The 19,700-nt window shown below is 42.1% G+C and overlaps 1 protein-coding gene across 1 annotated transcript in view; it reads right to left on the bottom strand.

The window, feature by feature from the left end:
* The window catches only part of CASTOR2 (cytosolic arginine sensor for mTORC1 subunit 2), a 117,372-nt gene that overhangs the window by 40,118 nt on the left and 57,554 nt on the right, over positions 1 to 19,700 (bottom strand). The window contains exon 2 of the mRNA XM_053995709.1: positions 16,176 to 16,246. Coding sequence (XP_053851684.1) covers positions 16,176 to 16,246 — 71 coding nt within the window. The remainder of the gene's footprint in view (positions 1 to 16,175; positions 16,247 to 19,700) is intronic.

Below are 19,700 nucleotides of genomic sequence, written 5' to 3'. Positions count from 1 at the left end.
ATCCATCAGATTCTGGGCTTTTCAGGGGACCTTCACCACCAAGATGACCAGCTGGAGTGGATCAATGGAACATCACTGGGATCCATGGAATGGTGATATCTTCTTTATTCTGTCTCTCTTTCTGTGCCCCACCTCTGCTACTTCTTTCTCTTCCTTCTTCTCTTTTCCTCTCTCTCTCATATTTACTATTAAATAAAACCCTTTATTCAATTTAATATTAAATAAAAATACTACTGACGTTGGCATATGGTCTTGTTTGCACCTTAATTCAGGCAGAGGCATTCCTAATGACTTTAAAACTGGATCTGCAGCAACCTCATACCTCAGCATGCCTTCAGCTTAGACTCTTGCCTTCAGGCTGTCCTCCGCAACTCTGTTCACAAAGTGCTGCCTTGACACAGCTAACCTCTAATTTGTAAGAATTAGAACTGGACCTCCAAAGCTTGGGGCCTAGAAATCAAAGGACAGATAACTTTTTCAGCTCTGCTGTGCCCCACTGTTGTGAAAAGCCATGGGACAGCACTGTATGAAAGAAAGCATAGAAGAGAAGCATCTTGCAGAACAAAGCCGTTGTGTTTGTACTGGACTCGTATGACCTCTTCCTTAGAGTAAACAAATCTAGACCTCTGAACCAGGCACAGTTAGAGATGACTCTCCACTCCCAACCGATCCTAAAGATGAAAGAGAGCAAGAAAACACTAAAGATGGGGTTGTTGCAGCCCAATCTCTCTCAAGTGTGGCATAGATAGTCCTTCAAACACGTAAAAGCAATCTGCACTTGAGTTAATAATCAATAAACTACTTATTTGTTTATTAAGCTTTTATAACTTCTCTGTATATGTGCCCTTGATGAAAAGGGTGATCCTTCTTCTCAGTATAGCTGGACATTTCCTGTACATTTTCTCCATAGGGTCAGTTTACTGCAGATCCCATGACAGCCTGGGATTTAGGAGCTATTACCTACGCTTGGAAAGCAATACATTCATCATCAGTCAGGGATCATGCTCCACAGTACTGGTCAGTCCCCAGTGGGAACAGCTCATCCTGCAATGCTGCAAACCAAGTGAAGCGCTAATGCATGTGATCGAGCCCCTCAATGAAGGTTAAAGACCCATTTAGCACCTGGTGCTGAAAATGGTGGTTCCTTGCCGACAACTCACAAATCATCATCCTGCAGCCTGCTTTACTCAACCACTTTGGCACAGTAACTGAGGATTTATTTTACACATGAAAATGTTTAAAGTGGTGCAATATTGAGTGCTCTGCAGGTGGGAGGCTGCCAAACAGAGGTTGTCACAGGCAGGGACACAATCGAATGTATCATGAAACCAGTGTTTCTATTCCTGCCATTTGCCTTATTTAGTCTCCAGCTTCCCACAGTCGGAAGGACAGGGCTGTCTGCAGCCCCAGCCACATTCACCACTCAGCCAGGTGCCACCCCAGTGCCAGAGCTCTGGGCACTGTAACAGAGCTCAAAGCAGCAGCCTGTAATGATGCAACTGAATGCCTCATGAGGCACATACAAGAGGAGGTAAATTAGCACAGGCAAACTGAATTTTTTAATAACCACAGGCACTTTTAGTAATAGTTAAACAAATTGCTCAGAAACAAAACCAGTACAACTACCATCTTGGGCACTGAAAGCTGCTGAAAAACTGCAATTGCATCAGAGTTTCATGGCCTGCTGCACACGCTGCTGCTTTAGAGCCAGCCCATCCTCCTGCCACAGGCACTGAAAATGTGGCTGGCCTTTTCCACTGCCCTGAGCTGATCTGAATCAAAGACACTGCTTGTTGTCTGGCAGGTACTTGCTGCCTTGAGCATCCTTGTGGGCAGCGCAAGGAGCAAGTGCTCTAGGTGGCTACTTTCTGCTTACCCACAAACCCAACACCCACCAGCCTGTTCCTCTTTCTTCTCTTCCCTCCTCCCACCTCTCCATCCCAGTCACCCCTTAGTACAGCTCAAACTGCATCATCTCCTCCTATTCTCCATGTTGCTACGTCCATCTTTACTCTTTGTCTCTTCTTGCCTTCCCCACTGATCCTATACCCTGTCTTCCCTGACACTGGATCTATCCCCTGTCCATGTCTCCATCACTCTCACAGATTTGTCCCCTACAATCTCAGACTAACTATTTACACCTTTCTTCTGCTTCTTCCTCTGAAGAGGTAGGGTAACACCAGGGTTAGAAACCTCCCCTGCTCCTGAACATCCCCAAGGATCTCTGATTGCAACTGCACCACTGAGGCCTCCCCCACAACCAGGGGTACAGCATCCTCTGCCAGTGTGAGCTGCACTACAGACTGCAAAAAACCCACCAGACTGGATGTCACTCCTGACACTGTGCCTGAAAAGCTCTAGGGTACACAAACCTCCACCTGGGCTGAATGACTTTAATGAGGTGAAGGTGCCTTCTCACACAAAGACACCTCTGCTGCCAAGGCGTGAGAGGACTAGAGCTCTTCAAAAAATCAATTATCAGTATTTTGCAGTATTTCCTTCCAAGCTACTCTTGAGAATGCCTTAAACAAAATAAAAAATACTTGAAGAAAGTGATGACATAACCTCCTCCCAGGTTACAGAATTTCACAGAGATTTAGTCAGACCATGAGCATTTTACTGGGAAACACTGGCAAAGCTACCAGAAAGCTGAACTGTCAGCCCCACCTAGAGCAAGTGTTAAACTTTTGCTGACACAGTTCATTATCTTGTAAAACAAATTGTCCCAAGTGAACTGTGACATTAATGTGTGTGATTCTCCAGTTGTTCAGGCTATTAAAGTGCAAGATGTATTAGAAGTAAGGGTAGAAAATAGCCTTTGCAAAATATTTTTCAGGCCATTAGTTGACAGAATTTTCTACACAATTTCACTCTCATTTCTGAGTACAAGTGCCTTCTCTTTATTAAGTGCTTCCCAACTACTAAGCATGATGTGTTTTCAGCAGTCACACTATTCACACAAAGTATATCAGTGACTCCAGCTCTTACTCCACTATTTCACCCAACTGGAGAAGATCAGGTCAAATTAGACTTATATTGACAAGGAGCTGCCTTGTTTCACTCACCTCAAAGGAAAAAAAGGCCAAATCAGTCTTACTCTCTAATCCATGAGTAGCCAAACTGTCAGAATTGAAGAAAGAAGCTGGGAGAAAACCAATAGATTATTGCCTATCTGTCCACTGTAAAAATTATATTATTGTCACCATTCAGCAACCGAACTTATTCACACACAGATCAGTAATGAAGCCCTTTTCTGAATGGGAAATTGGTCACATTAAGCTTCTCTGCCTTCTACTCATCTTGGCAATAAAGACCTTCTGCATTTTTGTTCAAGCCTTTCTTGCCACCTAGAACCTTTGAACTGCAGTAGCTGCTTGGAAAAAAAATACTTAGTAAATACACAAGAGCCTTTCAGATTTTTGCTTCCTGGACCACATGACTATCATTCTTTATCCTGTGGCAGAGGCTAGGAGACCTAGTCACGGACCAGAGACCAGTTGCCTTGAGCTTACTGCAGGAAAAATAAAAGAAACAGAAAAACTCAAACCCCCCACATAAAGCAGCAGGTGAAAAGCTGTATTTAACTCTTTTCCTTTGCCCAATTTTCCACTGAGTGCCTTTAAAGCATCACCTCTCAGCGGCTGTGTGTTACAAACCCAGGATGCAACACCTCTCCATTTTCAAACAAGGAAGCACTGCACTCTATGCCAGGAGCCCAACTAATCAAAACTGACAACAAACGTGTCCCAGTCTAGAAGAGTCTATCAAAAGCCTGCTGAATTCAAGCACAGGAATCTCTATAGAACAGGCTGGTTTTTTCCTAGTAAATTTCCCTCCAGAAACTTCTCAGCTGAAGCAACTTTTTAAAGCAGCTGGGTAAGGGCTGAGAATGAGTGACAAATACCATCTGAAACCCTGCAGTGCTCTGCAAGGAGTACCCCAGCACATGCCTTGTGGCCTGTATAGAAGAGCCCTGCTCCAAACCCAGTGTTCTGCACTGCCAACAGAATATCAATGCCTTTGTCACAGAACACAAGTGACACCAAGCCACCAAAGAGATTCCCGTATGGAGGAGACATCTTCTCATGCCCTCCTCCTCCCCTGTGAAGAGCCTCATCCAACTGGCCTGCCTTTCCTCAGTTCTATGGGGCAGGACAGGAGGGGGTCCTCAACTTTTGGATATTTAAGCCATGTTCAGTGCACAAGGGGCTTGCTAAAATCTAGCTCAATATGCTTAAAATTAAGAAGGTGCAAATGACTTAAAGATGCAGCCATCACTCCACAAAGAGCTATCAAACCTCCTGTTCTCAAGAGCATTTTCCTTTGGCGTTGGTGAAGTACACTCTGCAGTTGCTTTGAACTTCATGTTTATCGGATACACAAATTGCACTTTTGAAAGAAAACTGGTTTCAGTTTGTGGTTTCCTTTCATCCAAATGGGTGGTAATCTGAGACAATCTGAGAAGCTTTCATGGATTGTCCTTGATTCTTGGATACATAAATACATTTCCTTGTAAAAAGAGGTACATGCAAGCCACTAAAACAGGCACATTGTGGCATGTTAGGAGCACTCATCTAGGTCAAGAAATTGTTGACACAAATTCTAAAAATGAATTTTGGGGAAAAAGTTCTATCTGCTCTATTTAAAGCATGAAAAACCATAGTAAACATTCATCAGAGCAGGCACTCTTGTCTGCTGCAAACAGCACAGAGCTTGTTTAAGAGGCTACTTTATTTTTGTTCACTGGCTAAAATGCAAGAACAGGCATCTGACAGAAGTTTATCCACATGATGGTCCACATAAATTCTCATCCTACTTCTCCAAAAGCTCAATTCTAACTTTTTTAAAGAAACAAAATAAAACACCTAATTCACCAAACTTAAAACCTGAGGATGTCAGCAGTACAACAACAGCACTCAAGAGGTCAGGACACAACCTGTCATCAAGCTCCTGAGGATTCCCTGCCCTACTGGGCTTGCCTCACTTATAGATGTCAGTGCCCATCTGTGAGCTGCTTTTTTAACTTGCCAGCTACAGAAAAACTTGTTTTGGTCCTGGCAGATATAGTGAAAATCCAACATATTTTTCAGTTTTAATCTAGAGTTTAAGGACAGGTTTCTGAAAAAGAAGAGCTAAAAATGATTTCTCTTAAACAACTTCTCTATCCCTAAATAAATATATACATATACAAATATAGGTATATACACCAACATACACAGGCTTTATATGTACACACACACATATATATACATATTTAAATTGACAACTCCTAAGTATACAAGTTCAGCTCAAAGCATTTCAGTAAATAAACATCTTAACCAAGCCCAGGGAAGCAGAAGAAAACAACTGTGAAATAAATACCTCGCAGGTACAGTTACTTTAGCAGGGCTCCAGAGGTTAACAGTTACTTAGTGCTTGCAGTCTGCTCGGCAATGTGAAAGACACAAAGATAAAGAAATCAGGTTTCTGGGGACCCTCCAAGGGCTTGTCAGCCACAATGCCAGTGCTGCTGACACTGCCAGTCCTTGAGAAATCACCTCTCACATTTTATCAACCTCTTCAATTTAATGTACACCAAAACCAACTCAAACAATAAATGCAGACTGTGGCTGTGGAGATACAGTTATTTCCAACTGTAAAAATTCAATAAATGTGGATGTGTAGGGAAGTTGGAACTGAAGAGGGATTGGTAAATCTGGTAAAATAAACATGAGAATGTTTTGGTAGAACACGGTGATGGAAATCCCAGGGAGAGCAAACCCCAAAGAAAAATGGACAAGCAAAACTGGGAACATATTTACCACTGTGCCTGGATGGTCTCCAGAAATCTTGGAGAAGGATTATGAAGGAAAATAAACCTGAGTTTTTATGCTACTCTGAAGGAAGCTAATTGCATCTCTGAAGAAGCATGTTGCATCTTACACCTAACTTTGATTCTAGTCAGGATTTAGGATTTATACACCATATGACTCAAACTCATAAGCACATTCATAGAGAGAGGGAGGGGGAGAGACAGAGGGAGGTATGAACCCAAACATATTGTAATTCTTTTAATTTGTTTTGTGGGGATGAAGTGTTCTTATTTTAGGATTTTATTCTTCTCTACCATGAGAAAATCTACTGGATATTTTCTGTTAAGAGCACTATAGCTGTAATACGGCTGTCACAGATAGGATTTTAAGGGAAGATATATTGTGAAACAACTCATCAAAAGGCAGAATTTGTCTTAGAAACTTGAGATTTTCCACTGGACTTTTAAGAAAAATAACAATAAGTAGCCAGTTCTCAGTGGAGGAACTGAGGAACTGGCACAACCTTTGTTATTTTGTATTTTTATTATGGCTCTGTTTATCCTCTTTTCTAAGAGTCTTGGAGACACTGTGGATAGTTCTTTGAGAAACAACAAGTTGATGCTCAAAGATCCTTAAGAACTGTTGGGAGGAGAACTGAGTCAGACCACAGACAGCATCATGCTACAGTGCAAACAGACAACACCTGAAACCCAATGGAATTATCACAGTGCTGACAGAGGATGTCAAGGAGACCAAAAGAATGAAGAGACTTCATAAGGGGTTAGACAACTCTGTGGTGGATTGGTAAACTGACAGCTATTAAATACGGTAATGCAGATTCAACCTGTAATTTAGGAATCCCTCAGTTATTGACTGGTAGAAAACTGTAGTGGGGAAGGAAGAATAAAAAATTCCGGCTCATCTCCTATCCCTGCTGATCTTAGACAGAGGACACACTGCTCATATAGCCAATCTGAGCCAATACCCACAGCTCTTTCAAAGAGACCAGCATCTCAAAAGAACTGGGTAAGGCCAGATTATTACAGAGAATAATTTTTCACTGTTATTTACATGGCAATTGAGGCAGTAATCTCTCTTTTATTGTATTATGGTATCTGAGCAGGATCAGGCATCTAAAAGCAAATGGCAAAAGAGAATCCAAACAGAAACCTTCCTAAGAGCCCCTGGTCAGTGGTACAGGACATGATGTAAATAGTGCTCAGCTGAAAGGCAGGGATAAAGTCTGACTGCAGGTCAGCAAACCCCTAATTAAAGTTGCAAAACTTTTAAGTAGGCATTTATTTATCAGAGGCACAATTCTGTATCATGGTTATATGAGCAGGATCTTAAACAATGAACTTAAAAGTTCTGCAACAGTAAGAAGTGGTATGGGAATTGTCAGAGCTATGAGCTCTGGAAAAGAATTGAAATAAGGAGCAAAACTGCAGAACAAAATTACCTATTTTCTTTTAGATTCAAGACTTCAAGGGATGTCTAAGAATTAAAGGAGGTGACAGACCTCCCAACAGCCACTTTTTGCTGTCACAAGAGGGAATTTAGAGAGCATCAATTCGTACAGCCCAAAACATAAACCTTCCACAAGCACAAATCATGTCAGGAGCTAATTAAGATAACCTGATGCTAATACCCTTAACTAAACTGAATAAATTATTTTGAAGAATAGTTGACTTGTATGTTTATTTCTATCACTGCCTGATTTTGTACTAAGTGCATGAGCCATAAAAGCTACACCTGTAGGGTAATAGAATGCCCAAGAAGCCACAACCCTCAGCTACAGGTAAATCTCACCTGCTCTCTTCACCCTGGAATGCTCTGTAGCCTCAGCTATGCAAGTCATGTTAGTCCTGCTGTGCTGATAAAACTTATTTCTGGAAGGTGGTTCCAGCTGAAAGGCAGATTTACTGATGACACAATCCAAAACAATGAGAGGTGTCTGAAGTGTAGGGACAGAGGAGAGGCCATGCCTTTAGCATTATTCACTGGGGATCACAAGAGAGACACAGCTCTGCCAAAGGAAGCTGCAAGTCCAACTTGCTCGACTTTCTCATCTCCAAGCTGCATACAAAACATCAGTGTCATGGTCAAAATAAAACATTCTACCATTTTAGGCACATTGCCTAATTAGGAACCTTTGTTATCTGAGAACACTGTTTTTGCAGCTGTCAGGAAATTAAATAACCCAAGGGTAACTTGGAATTAAATAAAGCTGTACAAACACATAGCCCAGCTCTGAAATCCTGACTCTGACAAGCATCCCCTCTGCTTTTCAAGGGACTCAACATTTAACTAGGGCATGCAACTATCATTTTCAGTCAGGCCATAGGATAACAAACAATGGTCCTTCTTGAGGGGCTGATGCTGAACTTGCAAATCCATATATCAGAAGGCTGCCTTCTCTCCACTAAAAGCAGCAGCACCTCCTGAGGAAAGAGCTCCATTACGAGAGTCTACTAAAAGAGCAACCAACCAAGGACTGATAAAAGGAAATGCTTGTACAGAAATCCCTGCTTTCATCTCATTTCAATTACTTCTCCTCTTACGATCCTTGTAACTTTAAACTTTGTCAGCAATCTAAAAACTAAGCTGGTTATAGTTTTACATTGATTTTTAAGAATTAAACAAAAAGGAGAAGTGTATTTCCAGTGAGATTGGTGCAGTCTGTGAAATGCACAAAAATGCCCACTTGGGACAATCTGTTTCTGGTGGCCTCCTTTCTTAGCCTTCTACTTGTAATTTCTGTTGGAAGAAACTAAAAACTCAGACTAATATCAAAGTCTGAGTTTAAGAGAAAGAGACAAAGTTCTTGCCAGGCCAGACACTGACCCAGCAATAAAAGGTATTGCACAGGAAAGTCAAGTCTATAAACAAAAGCTGCTATAATGTGTCAGTGCAACTCCCACCTGGCCATGGACACAGAGAGGTGACAGACTCACTGCAGATGACCTGGAGGATCATGAGGAAATGACAGTTTTACAGCAGTGTCTCAGAACAGATACTGGGGTCATTGCAATACAGTAGTAAATAAAGTCTGATTTTGAAGTGCAGATAAGTAGATGTCAGTTTGGACTTCCAGTTAAGGCAAAATCTGATTTGTCCCACAGAGTATGTATGTGACCTGAAACAAGTAACTTGGTCTCCTTTTTATCAGTTTCCTCATATGTGGGAGAAAATAATTCTTACCTCACAGAGGTCTCATAAGAGAGGAAGTATGAATATACTCCACAAACAAAGCATCATTATTATGTTTGGCTAAAAATGTGGAACATGGTAAGGTAGATTCCAAAAATAATCATTATGTCCACTCTCACTGGAGAGCTGGGTTGGGAAGAAAAATCCAGGTTAGGCTCTGATCAGTTTTCAGGAAATCAGGCTGCTCTCTTTCTTCCTCCTCACAGGATAGCACACCACTAATAACAAGCAAATCTGGAAAATTAAAACCAGATTCAATCTCAAAAAGCTGACATTTGCTCATGAGAATGAAGAAGGGAGCAAAAATTGGCTTTTTTCTTTATTGACAAGCAATGAAGACTAGAAGTTTGACTCAAGATGTGTTCAGAGCATGGCTGTGGGTGTGTCTGTCCTGTGCAGGATTGTTTCCTCTGTGCTATGATCAAGAGCTAGATCCTTCCCAACCTGTCAGCCATGGCTTTTTGCTCCCAGCCAGGAAAGCACTGCCATGGCCAGCCTCTGCTCACCCTGCTTCACGAACAAACGGGATCCACAACCCAAAAAAACTGAGGATTTTGTCTTTGACAGTCCACTAACAGGAACTGCAGAAATCAGCAGATTTCCCACTTCCTGCTAAAACTTTCCCTGTGTTTCAAAAACTCCTGGCAAAGGCTTTGCTCACAGACTCTGCAAGCCAGGGGTGGAGAGGACCAAGCCCAGACAGTCGAAGGCAATGTTGCCAGCTCTGGTTACTGCCAGCAAGGGGACACAGATAGCACATTCCATTGAAAAGCCACACCCACAGAAATAAAAGAATATCAAAAGAAGAATCAATGCAGTTGGATTCACATTTACAATTCCTTCTGCATTTTCAAACAAAGCAGAAAAAAAAAAAATTAAGACATTATTTCAGACAAGATTTCACTGGACTGACAGCATAGAGCAAATAATTACATTTCAAACAAGACTGGAAGATGGAGCCACTTAATTCCTAACTGTGACTGTAACCTTGATGTTATGAATCTTAATCCTGTGCAAGCTTAAATGGTAAAAGATGAGATTTTTAAAAGATTATATAACTTTTCCCATAAAGGCTATTTTTTTCCCACCATAATCTCCAATCTGTTCTACTACAGACCTGATTTGTTCCTTAGGCTGCAAGTGCACCCATTGGAAAAGGGAATCCCGAGGGATAGAAACTCCCTCAATTATGACTATTTACAATGGTCCTTGCCTGTTAGATTATCAAAGCATTTCCACGTTTACTAATTAATCTTTACAAGACCTGCTATGAGGTGATTTAATTGGATTATCCCTGTTTCTAAGATGAGGAAACTGAGACACAATGAGAGACTTGTCCAAGGTGAAAGAGAAAAGCCTGCAGCAGACCTATGAACTTCACCATAGTGCTCTGGTTCCCTGTGCCTTGCTGCTCCCTTGAGAAAGGCTTACGTGCCCTTGGAGAAGCCCTTCCACAAACCCAAGATGACTGTGACTATCAGTCCAAGAGCCTGAAGAAGATAATGGTTAGCCAGTGTGTCACCATAGATTAATACTACATGCAAAGAATAAAATATCTCCCCTTTGTTTTAACTGCACAAGAATTAGCTCAAAGCATCAAGCAAATCCTCCTCAAAAGAGAACTGTTAGTTTGGAGTCACACACATGCATCAGTCTGCATTTCTAGAGTCAGACAGAAGGATTTCAACTGATTCTAGTGAAAACCAAAGAACTAGACATATTGCACTGGGATTATGAGTTACCCGTGATCCATCATTAGTTCTGGAGATTTTGTACCTGGAAAGCTGGAAAGACTGATCACTGGCACCAGGAGAAAATAAAGTTGATGAAGTTTTTGGGCACAAAACCTGCAACCTCTGCCTGAGAGTCTCTGTCTGGGTACAGACAGGATTTAAGTTTGTTTGGTTTTCCAATCTCACTTGATCAGGAGAATCCTCCAAGCATATCAGGAACAGAAATTTTCTCACCTTGATGAATGACTGCTGATCCTTGGGAAACCTGAATCATCTCCTGCATTCATCTGGCATCTGGCAAACCTACTCAGAGACCAACCCTGGGGAGTGCTACACACTGGAATTTTGCAATGATTACCACAAAAGAGATGTTTTCTCTGTTTGCAGATGATGACAGACTGTTTTTTTTTCCATGGGTTACTGAAGATTCCATTTCTAGACTGAGGCCATAGCATTTATGAGATGCCAAGGTGGAGGAAATCCACTTCCTTGTCCAGGTCACGAACTTGAGAAAAATATGGTTTAAATGTAAAGTAGATTGATAGCTAGCCAAGATTGGGAACTGATGGTTGAATGTTTTCAGCCATGGGAAAAGGGACTCACTTTGCAGCTTGTACCACTGATTTCTCAGCTTTCCTTGTGCTTCACTTCTCAGCCTATGATGGGGGCAACAGCACTTACCCATCTCTCACAAAGTTCTCCATATAAAATTCATTTTAAAAGTAGGGAAAGATGAGAAATCACAGTCTTACCAGCACTTATAACATATAAATGCTTCAAAAGGTCTTAGAGCATGTGTTCAGCCTTGGCCCTTCCTTGTACATTTAGCACTCTGGTGTGTCTCCTCACTGCAGTACAAACAAGGCAAGTCACCCTCTCCCCTCAAGTCTACCCTTCAGAAAAAAACAGAAATGCACCAGTGGAAGAACAAGCAGATGGTCAAATGCTCTCTAGTGGAAAAAAAAAAAAAAAAAAAAAAGGAGGGCTGCTACTTTTCTGTTGAGTTACATCCTGATCTCAGAGAACAACCTAAAATTTCAATTAATTGTTCCATTGTTTCAGTCAGAAAAGCTTTGTAGGTCCTGCATTTATGAGAAGGGTTGATAAAAATGAGCCCTGGTATCTATCTGCTCATTTATCTTGGACTTAGCAAAGTACTAGGAAGAAGCCAAGATGTAATAAATTTAAAGGAAGAAATCATGGCCAGTCAAGTGGTTCAGGAAGGGAAGTCTTGGCTTTCTCACCACAGGCTGTGAAACAAAAATAGATATCAATACACACCCATCTGCTGGAGGAAACAGTGAAAAATATGTATTATTTATGCAGTACTTCTTTAAATAGGAGTGAGCAGAGAAACTGAACCAAAAGACTTTATGTGGCAGGTTACAAACATAAGGAATAATATATGCTCTCAAAATTTGCAAACCCACTCACATACAGGCTCTAAGAAGTGCTCCTTTCCCCATGTGACGCAAAGCAGCCCTTGGAATATTATATATTTGTAATTTTCCTCCCTTCCCCAAAAAGCTTGAACCACCAAACCCTACTGCCTCTTGGGAGAGGGCAGAAATCCCACGTAATCACAGACCCCCAAAATGTTTATTGATCAATATCAGCAGAGATGCATTTCAGGAAAAGCCTCCCTAGCCAAGCATGTATTTCTAATAAGGCAATAGTCAAATCCCCACATTTTATTTTGAATTTAGGTCATTAATACCACATTACTTATAAACCTAAAAACTCCAGAGAAAGCAGAGTCTAGCCAATACAGAGATCAGAAGACACTGATTGTACAAGTGTTTAGTAGAGAAAAACATGTTCTGCCTAGCAACCACAGGCACTCCTGGCTGTCTGGAGGAGGAATCTAACACTATAAATGTCAGCAAGCAACTTATGCCACTGTGCCTCAGATACAAAGGCCTAGTCAGAGGGCAATCAAAAACTAAATTAAAAATAGTTATTGAAGGAATATTCAGAAAACCAGATGCAATTATTAGCTTGCTTCCCCCTGTAACTTTGAATAAAGATTGCTCCTAGCTAGGTGGGTTCTGTGCTTGGACTTATTTATAAGCTGTTTTCTCACCCAGCTTATATACAGGAAAAGAGAGAGGACACTGAAAGCAATTTACCATTTTGATGTTATTGAAATAGGAACTCAATGTGGTACTAAAGTATGTGATGGTCCTGAATCCAAGCTCAGACAGGGTTGTCTGAAGATGATGGTTATCTAAACAAAACACTGCCAGCAAGATGTTTTTTTTTCATTTTTATCCTTTTCTTATTAGAATGAATTTTTTTTCTGCCACTGTAACTAGCTGAGTTAGTTCAAACAGTTCCATTATGTTTAATGTACTGGACAATTTATTGTGAAGTATGAGCTAAGACTAAGAATCTCCTCCAAGAAAATATGTCAATGAATGGATTTCTGGCCTTAGAGAAGTTACTAGCCATATTAGGCATATTTGTCTTCATGCAGGAGGGCCCATGGTCAAACTTCTCCTAGCTCTTCTCAGTATCAGCCAGGAAAAGAGCTTTCTGTGCACAGTTCCCTGGGTTATTTGCTAAATAAAATTCTTTCTCATTAGAAGGCCAAAGCCCAAGAAACAGCCACTGGAACAAATAAAGTTCTGTGCAAATATAATCCCCACCTCACCACCAGGGAATTAAAGCCAAGAATTAGGCTGTAGCCATTCCCTTTCAGCACAATGAATGCTTAAGCAGGTTACAGCTTTGCACTGCGGACATTTTCTGGGGAGAAGAAAGAACGACTGCTTTATCAGCCCAGCTTGCTGCTCTCAGTGGAACAAGCCTAGGGATTATTTTTTGACAAAATAGTTAAGAATGATTACTGCATGCCAGTATGTTTTAAGTGTTAACCTCAAGGACTGATGAAAGTGCTGGTATTTCTTCAGCCTGCTCTATTCCCATCAGTGGTATTTGTGATGTGCAGGAGAAAGGGCCTGGCTAACGTGGAAGATGCCAGCTGACAGAACCTTCTCATTGCTGCTGTAGCAAAAATTCATACAGGTGCCTGCGAAAGAAAGGTTCTCATTTCCCACACAGAAAAACCTCTCCTTCAGAGAATTACTTGAGTTTGATAAGCACTGCAAGAAAAAAGTTACCTGGAAAGAAAAAGGAAGTCATTTAGTGTTGGACTTGCTATCTGAACTGCTCATCAAAGGTGCAGATCTACCCTGTAATTCTTGAGCTGAATTTGGCACTTCACTACTCAGGACAAGAGGCAGCTGATGCACTTGAGGCAGACATAATTGGTGCTGTTTTGCAAGAAGGTGGGATGCTGCAACTCGGAGATTTTGATTCTGTTCAAGCCCATGTGCTGATTACAGGCTATACAATGGAAAAATGAACTTTCTCTTGCTGAGACATTTCTAGCTAAACTGTCACTTCTCCTGGACTTCTCCAGACTATGAAAAACTTACACCACAGTGAATTGAGGAGCAGGGATGGAACTGCACACATGGCTAACCCTGAGATGAAGCTTTGGATGTAGTGGTGACAATTCAGAAAGAAGACCATGGGCTGGACACAAACCCGAAGGACATGGGGGCTGGGGCAGGAGAGTTAGCAGGATGTGGTGTATACAGGTCTCACCAGCAGATCATCACTTACAAGGGAAAGCACAGAAAAGGTGATGAAGCCAGCAGCTCTGTGACACTACTGCTAGGTTGGGTTTTGCACCTGGCTTCCACACCACGCTGTAGCAGAGGATGGCCTTAGCATACTCCCTCCTTCCCATGCACTGCCTGGAAGTTGATCTTGTCTCCTGCAAAGCCCTGCTTTAGCAACCCAGCTGCACATGGTGTATTTGAAAAAAAACAGGGATGTTCTGAGCCCAAACCACAGCCACAGGAAGGTACGTGGGCACTGTGACTTTCAGCACCAAGCTGAGGTGGCAGAGAGAGCCAAGGTAGCAGAAGATCCAGAGAGGACTGCTGCTTTGAATTGCAGCAGCACTGCCTGGTTCACAGAGATAACCTGGGACATGCAGCCTCTTGAGGACAGTGGTTGTGGCAGACCTGGGATTTGCTCTGAGCACAACCAACGGTGCACAGTACAACAGTACGGATGAGCAAGACCATTGCTTGAGCTCACCTTTGCTTCAAGCCAGTGTAACTTCCAGAGAGATAAACAGCACTGTGGCTGCTGGAGACTCTTACAGGGGTGGTTGCAATTCAGCTTGACACCAGTGACTGAGTAGAAAAATCTGTGTCATGCCAACCGGGCAGGGAAACGAGTGCCATGGATGTCAGACACAGAAACGATGCTGGAGATGAGCATCCCCCCGGCACATCCCACCTCCAGGTTCAGTGACACAGACTCCCTCCTAAGAATCAGAATCTGTGGGTTTCTTGCTGTGCCACGTGCTGTGCCCCTTGGAAAATAACCCAGAAACTTTCTCCTCCTTTAGTGACCCTTCACTTAAAATGAAGCTGTTATAGGGAGGCTCTGCATCCTACTATCATGGCAAAATCAAATTAGAATTGATTTTCCTCACTTGCCACTGATAACAAAAAAGCTGATACTACCAATAGTAGTAAAAATTACAGTGACACAAGAAAGTTCTCAAGAGTTAATTCCTATTCAAGAATGAAATCCTCTTTTTTCATATTTTAATGAATTGTCTCTGACTTCAAAATGTGTAGACACTGAATTCCAAACACAGAAAGAGTAACTGAACAAAAATAATAACAGCTGCCCAACACTTCCTTATTCCCTCACCTCAATAGCATCATTACAAACAAAACCTCCACACATGATAACGGTTATTACAAATTATTTCCATCTACAAAGCCAAACCATTCTCTACATCAGCTCTTGCACAATGCCAAGAATCTGCAGCTCTCAAGCACATGCCAACCACCTTCTGTGACACACGACCAACTCCACCTTTGACCCCTTCAGCCACCCCAGGTAAAGATGGCACACAGTACAGGGAGAAAGGGGGATAAATCACGGCTTACAGAGATGAGCCAAAGGAGCTCAATCACAGCTCCACAGCATTGTGCAGGCTGTAGGGATGATGCAAACAAGTGCTCCTTTCAAAGACAGAGGTTGACAGAAGCTGGAAATACAAGATGTGGTGTACTTATGGAGGCTTGGGAACACAGGCCAGCTCATTTTAATGCAATCATACGCAGAGGGTTTTGCTTTTTCAAACCTGCTTAAACTACTCTTTAAGACTTGTGTGTGATCCTCTCCCAGCATTCAAATATATTCATATTCCATGTCTGAATTGCCTTGCTCAGCATACCAGCAGAGACAGTGTGCTTAAGTGATCAAAGCACCTTTCAGAGCTGTACTACCAGCACTTACAAACAGACTTGTTTTACAAACATTTTGGTTTACAGTCTCAGTGAGATGACACGTTTTCCTCATCCACCCCATGCTGGATACTGAAGTGGCACGTGCTGACACTTACCTAGGAAGCCCTCTTCATCCACAATGATGGTGTAATCCTCAGGGGTTTCTGTGAGGCTGAAGAACTTGCACCTGGCAAAGGCAAACAGCAGGAGAACATGATTAGCACCTGCACTGAGCAGAGCCTCGTCTACAACCTTTCCCATCCAAGCTGTGCTGAAGGAAAGAGTCACAGTCTGATGTTTATGGAGAGGCCCGAGGCATTAACAGACCTGGATTTTATTTCTGGGTAGCTCATACTGTGTGACCCATATTCCCTGCTGCCTGCCTATGCACAATGAAGCTGGTAAAACCCTTATTATTTTTATTACTTAGTTCTTAGTTACTTTTCTTAAATACCATATCCCTTAAGGGTTCACATCACATCCAGGACCTGCTGTGTTGCACTGACACAGAGCAAAAAAACTTTGCTCACTGACTGCTCATTCCAGCACCCTCCAAAAGCATTTCTATGGTTCACACATACACCTTTTTGCCCACTGAAGTTTCTTGCCTTATCAAGGTTGGACATCTAACCTCTCAACCAAGCCCCAGTATCTCTTCTTACTCCTTCAGAGGCTTTTACCACCAGCAGACAGCAGCCCCATTTCCTGTGCTGGTCCTCTCCCCTTCCTGGAGTGCTCCTGGTGAAGAAGAGTGGTAGCAGCCATCAAGCCAATGGACACAAAGCTGAGCTTTCCCCCTGCCTGATCCCCTGTGGCCTCTGTTCTGTTCCATCTTCTGACATCACAGGCCATGTGCAGTGCAGCAGCCCCAGCTCGTTCACCATTTAACACAATGTCACCTCTAGCAGGAGATACAAATCAAATATGACATGGGATTCTTCCACTGCAGACATACAAACAAAAAAAAGCTTCAGCCTTAAGGCTTAACATCACATATAGCTGAAAAGGTTTTTTTTTCCCCTGACACACCAACATATGTACATCAACATCTACTAAAAAAACCCCAGCTTCTATCTAGCTGGTCCCTAGCAATAGCAGGAAGGTTAGCGTGACATTTTGCAAGCTCATGTTCATCTTCAGCAGAGCATCAGCACAGTGCTGGCCAGCATCCTCAACACCCACAGTGCTCCTGGACCCTCCAGGAGAAGACTAACTGTGTTTGTTGCCTAAGACCAGGAGAAATTTTTCCTTCTAAATTGGGTGCAGCCGGAAGAGCATGTGTCTCTAAGAACCAAAGAGCAGGATTTCACAGTTACACTACAATACTCTCAAATTTATCTGAGACAACCTACAGAAAATATTTTAAATACTAGAAAAAGAGATATTGTTCTCCAGGCTCCCAAATTTCACAGCATCTTCACAGTGTAATTTCTGCATGAAGCACAGTTCAGCAGGATTCAAGAACCAGGGACTACCAGAGCTTCTCAGCACTGCTGAGCATCTGTGTCCAAAAGTCTTCAAGACTTCTGAAAGTCTGGAACCCCATACTGGTGGCTCAAGACATCAAAAAAATGAAAGCATTCACTTCATAAAGAATCAGATGAAAACCTGGCTTCAGCATTCTTTTGACTGGCTGAAAAGAACAAACATAGCAGCTATCCCCTCCAAAAGCAACAGGGAGAAAAATGAGATGGATGCTGCCCTCCTCATCACCTCATCAGAAAACTGAGAGGAAACAACACACAGTTCAATTAGTGGTCTGCCATGTAACCAACAGGATTTCATGGACATGGAAAGTATCAGACAACCTGCCTTTAGAGACCTGTCCTGTTTTCCTGGAAGCATCCATCACAACAATCAAGCATAACACTCCCTCCTAGCAGAGACATATCATTACAAAATACAGACATGGCCCCACCACAATAGAAACCACAACTTAATTATTTTGTGTCATTGGTAATAGCTGCTGTGACAGCCACATTTACCAACTCAACTCTCTCCAGGAATAGTGCCAAAAGAAGCAGGAAAGAGCAGCAGTTCAATTTTTTTAGCATCACTTCTAAACTGCACGAGATTGCTACCAGTGCAAGAGGTAATACAAGCTGGGCAAAAAGGACTTCTGGGATATTGCTTCAGGTGGGTTCCAGGAGGCAGAAGTGTTTGTTACAGTGGATGAATTCCCTAGAGAAGTCACTGAAATAAAACTCTTTGCTACTACTGCCTGACTGAGTCACATGCATACTGAGTAGGGGGAAACTAAAGGTCCTAAAGGAGAAAACATTAATATTAAAAACCTAACCTTTCCTGATCTGTGATGGCATTTATGGAAGAATTTTTTACTAGAACAGTAATATGTGTCTGTGTGCACACACTGACCTCAGCAGAAGAAGAATGATTGTGACAGATGCCAGTTTCTGGGCACACATCTAAATATGCTGATATTTAAGGGATATGTACACATGAAATCCCATAATTGCTGCCTCAGAACCCATGTCAAAACCTCACATCTCCATATACCACCTCAAAGCCCAATCCCCAACTCAGTTAAGTTCTGTAAAAGGTCAGGGCCACAGGGCCATCTGAATTTTAGAGCGAAGTCTTTCCCCAGCACAGAGAAGACCAGGAGTTCTTGCAATATACATTCACTTAGTTCAAGCCAATGATGCATTCTTTTCCCAGAGGAAATCTAAACATGAAAAATTGGAATTGCAAACTTTGTGTGATAGGAAAAAGGAACTCAATGTCATCTCTCTCTACACATGCCTCTTCCATTCAAGTTATTTCAATAATTTCTATTTCCTCTTAAACCAGTCTTTGATAAGCTGAATGCCAACAGCATCTTCTATTATCACACCAAAGCCAAGAAAGGAAAAGAATTGCCCTTTAATAATTTTGAGACATCAGACAAACAGTATTTCTCTAAGTACATGTGGAAACCCTATATGTAGGAAGACAGTATTTTTAGTTTCCTAATAGCCAAACCTTAGAAGGATTTTGGATTTCTGCCTTCTCAGTGTTTAAGCACATTTCCACTTAAGCACTGTTGCTGACTTCGACTGCCTGACAACATATGCCTTTTTCTGGCAATGCCACAAATGTAGACCAATCTATTATTAGATTAGATCTTTGAAACTGCAAAGCTTACACTGTGTATGGAAGAAATACTCAAGCTTGCACAGAGCAGGAAAGTGCCTATGGGATGCAGCAACAGCATCATTTCAGTTTGCAAACAGTACTCCAGTCTCCATGGGAGAAGGGAGCAGGAAAGTGGAGTGCTTGGCTGTGCTTGCAGGTCCACACCAGAAGTGTCTCCTCCAGACATTTGGACTTCTAGGTTTGCTGAGATCACAAGAGTGGTAATACGGGGATGAATGTGACTTCTGTTTGTTCTGGGTCACACACAGAGCACAAGTTTCTGGGAATACTGCTGTGGGTCATTTGGAAATTCAGTACAGACAATGGTCTTTAAGGAAGACCACAAGTCCTACCTCCTTATTTATAAAGAAACTGCTTAATTGTTGTCTCAGCAGGGTGAAGTGTTACAAAACTGCTTGCCCTATGGAAAAGATTCATTCCAGAAGCACGTGGGCAGCTGGTCTCCCCACATGTAGGAAACCATGGCCAAATGCCATTCAAGGCAG

The sequence above is a fragment of the Vidua macroura genome, chromosome 20 (assembly GCF_024509145.1).
Source record: "Vidua macroura isolate BioBank_ID:100142 chromosome 20, ASM2450914v1, whole genome shotgun sequence".
Taxonomy (NCBI): Eukaryota; Metazoa; Chordata; class Aves; order Passeriformes; family Viduidae; genus Vidua; species Vidua macroura.
The sequence above is the reverse complement of the archived record's forward strand: the minus strand, read 5'-3'. Positions and strand labels throughout refer to the sequence as shown.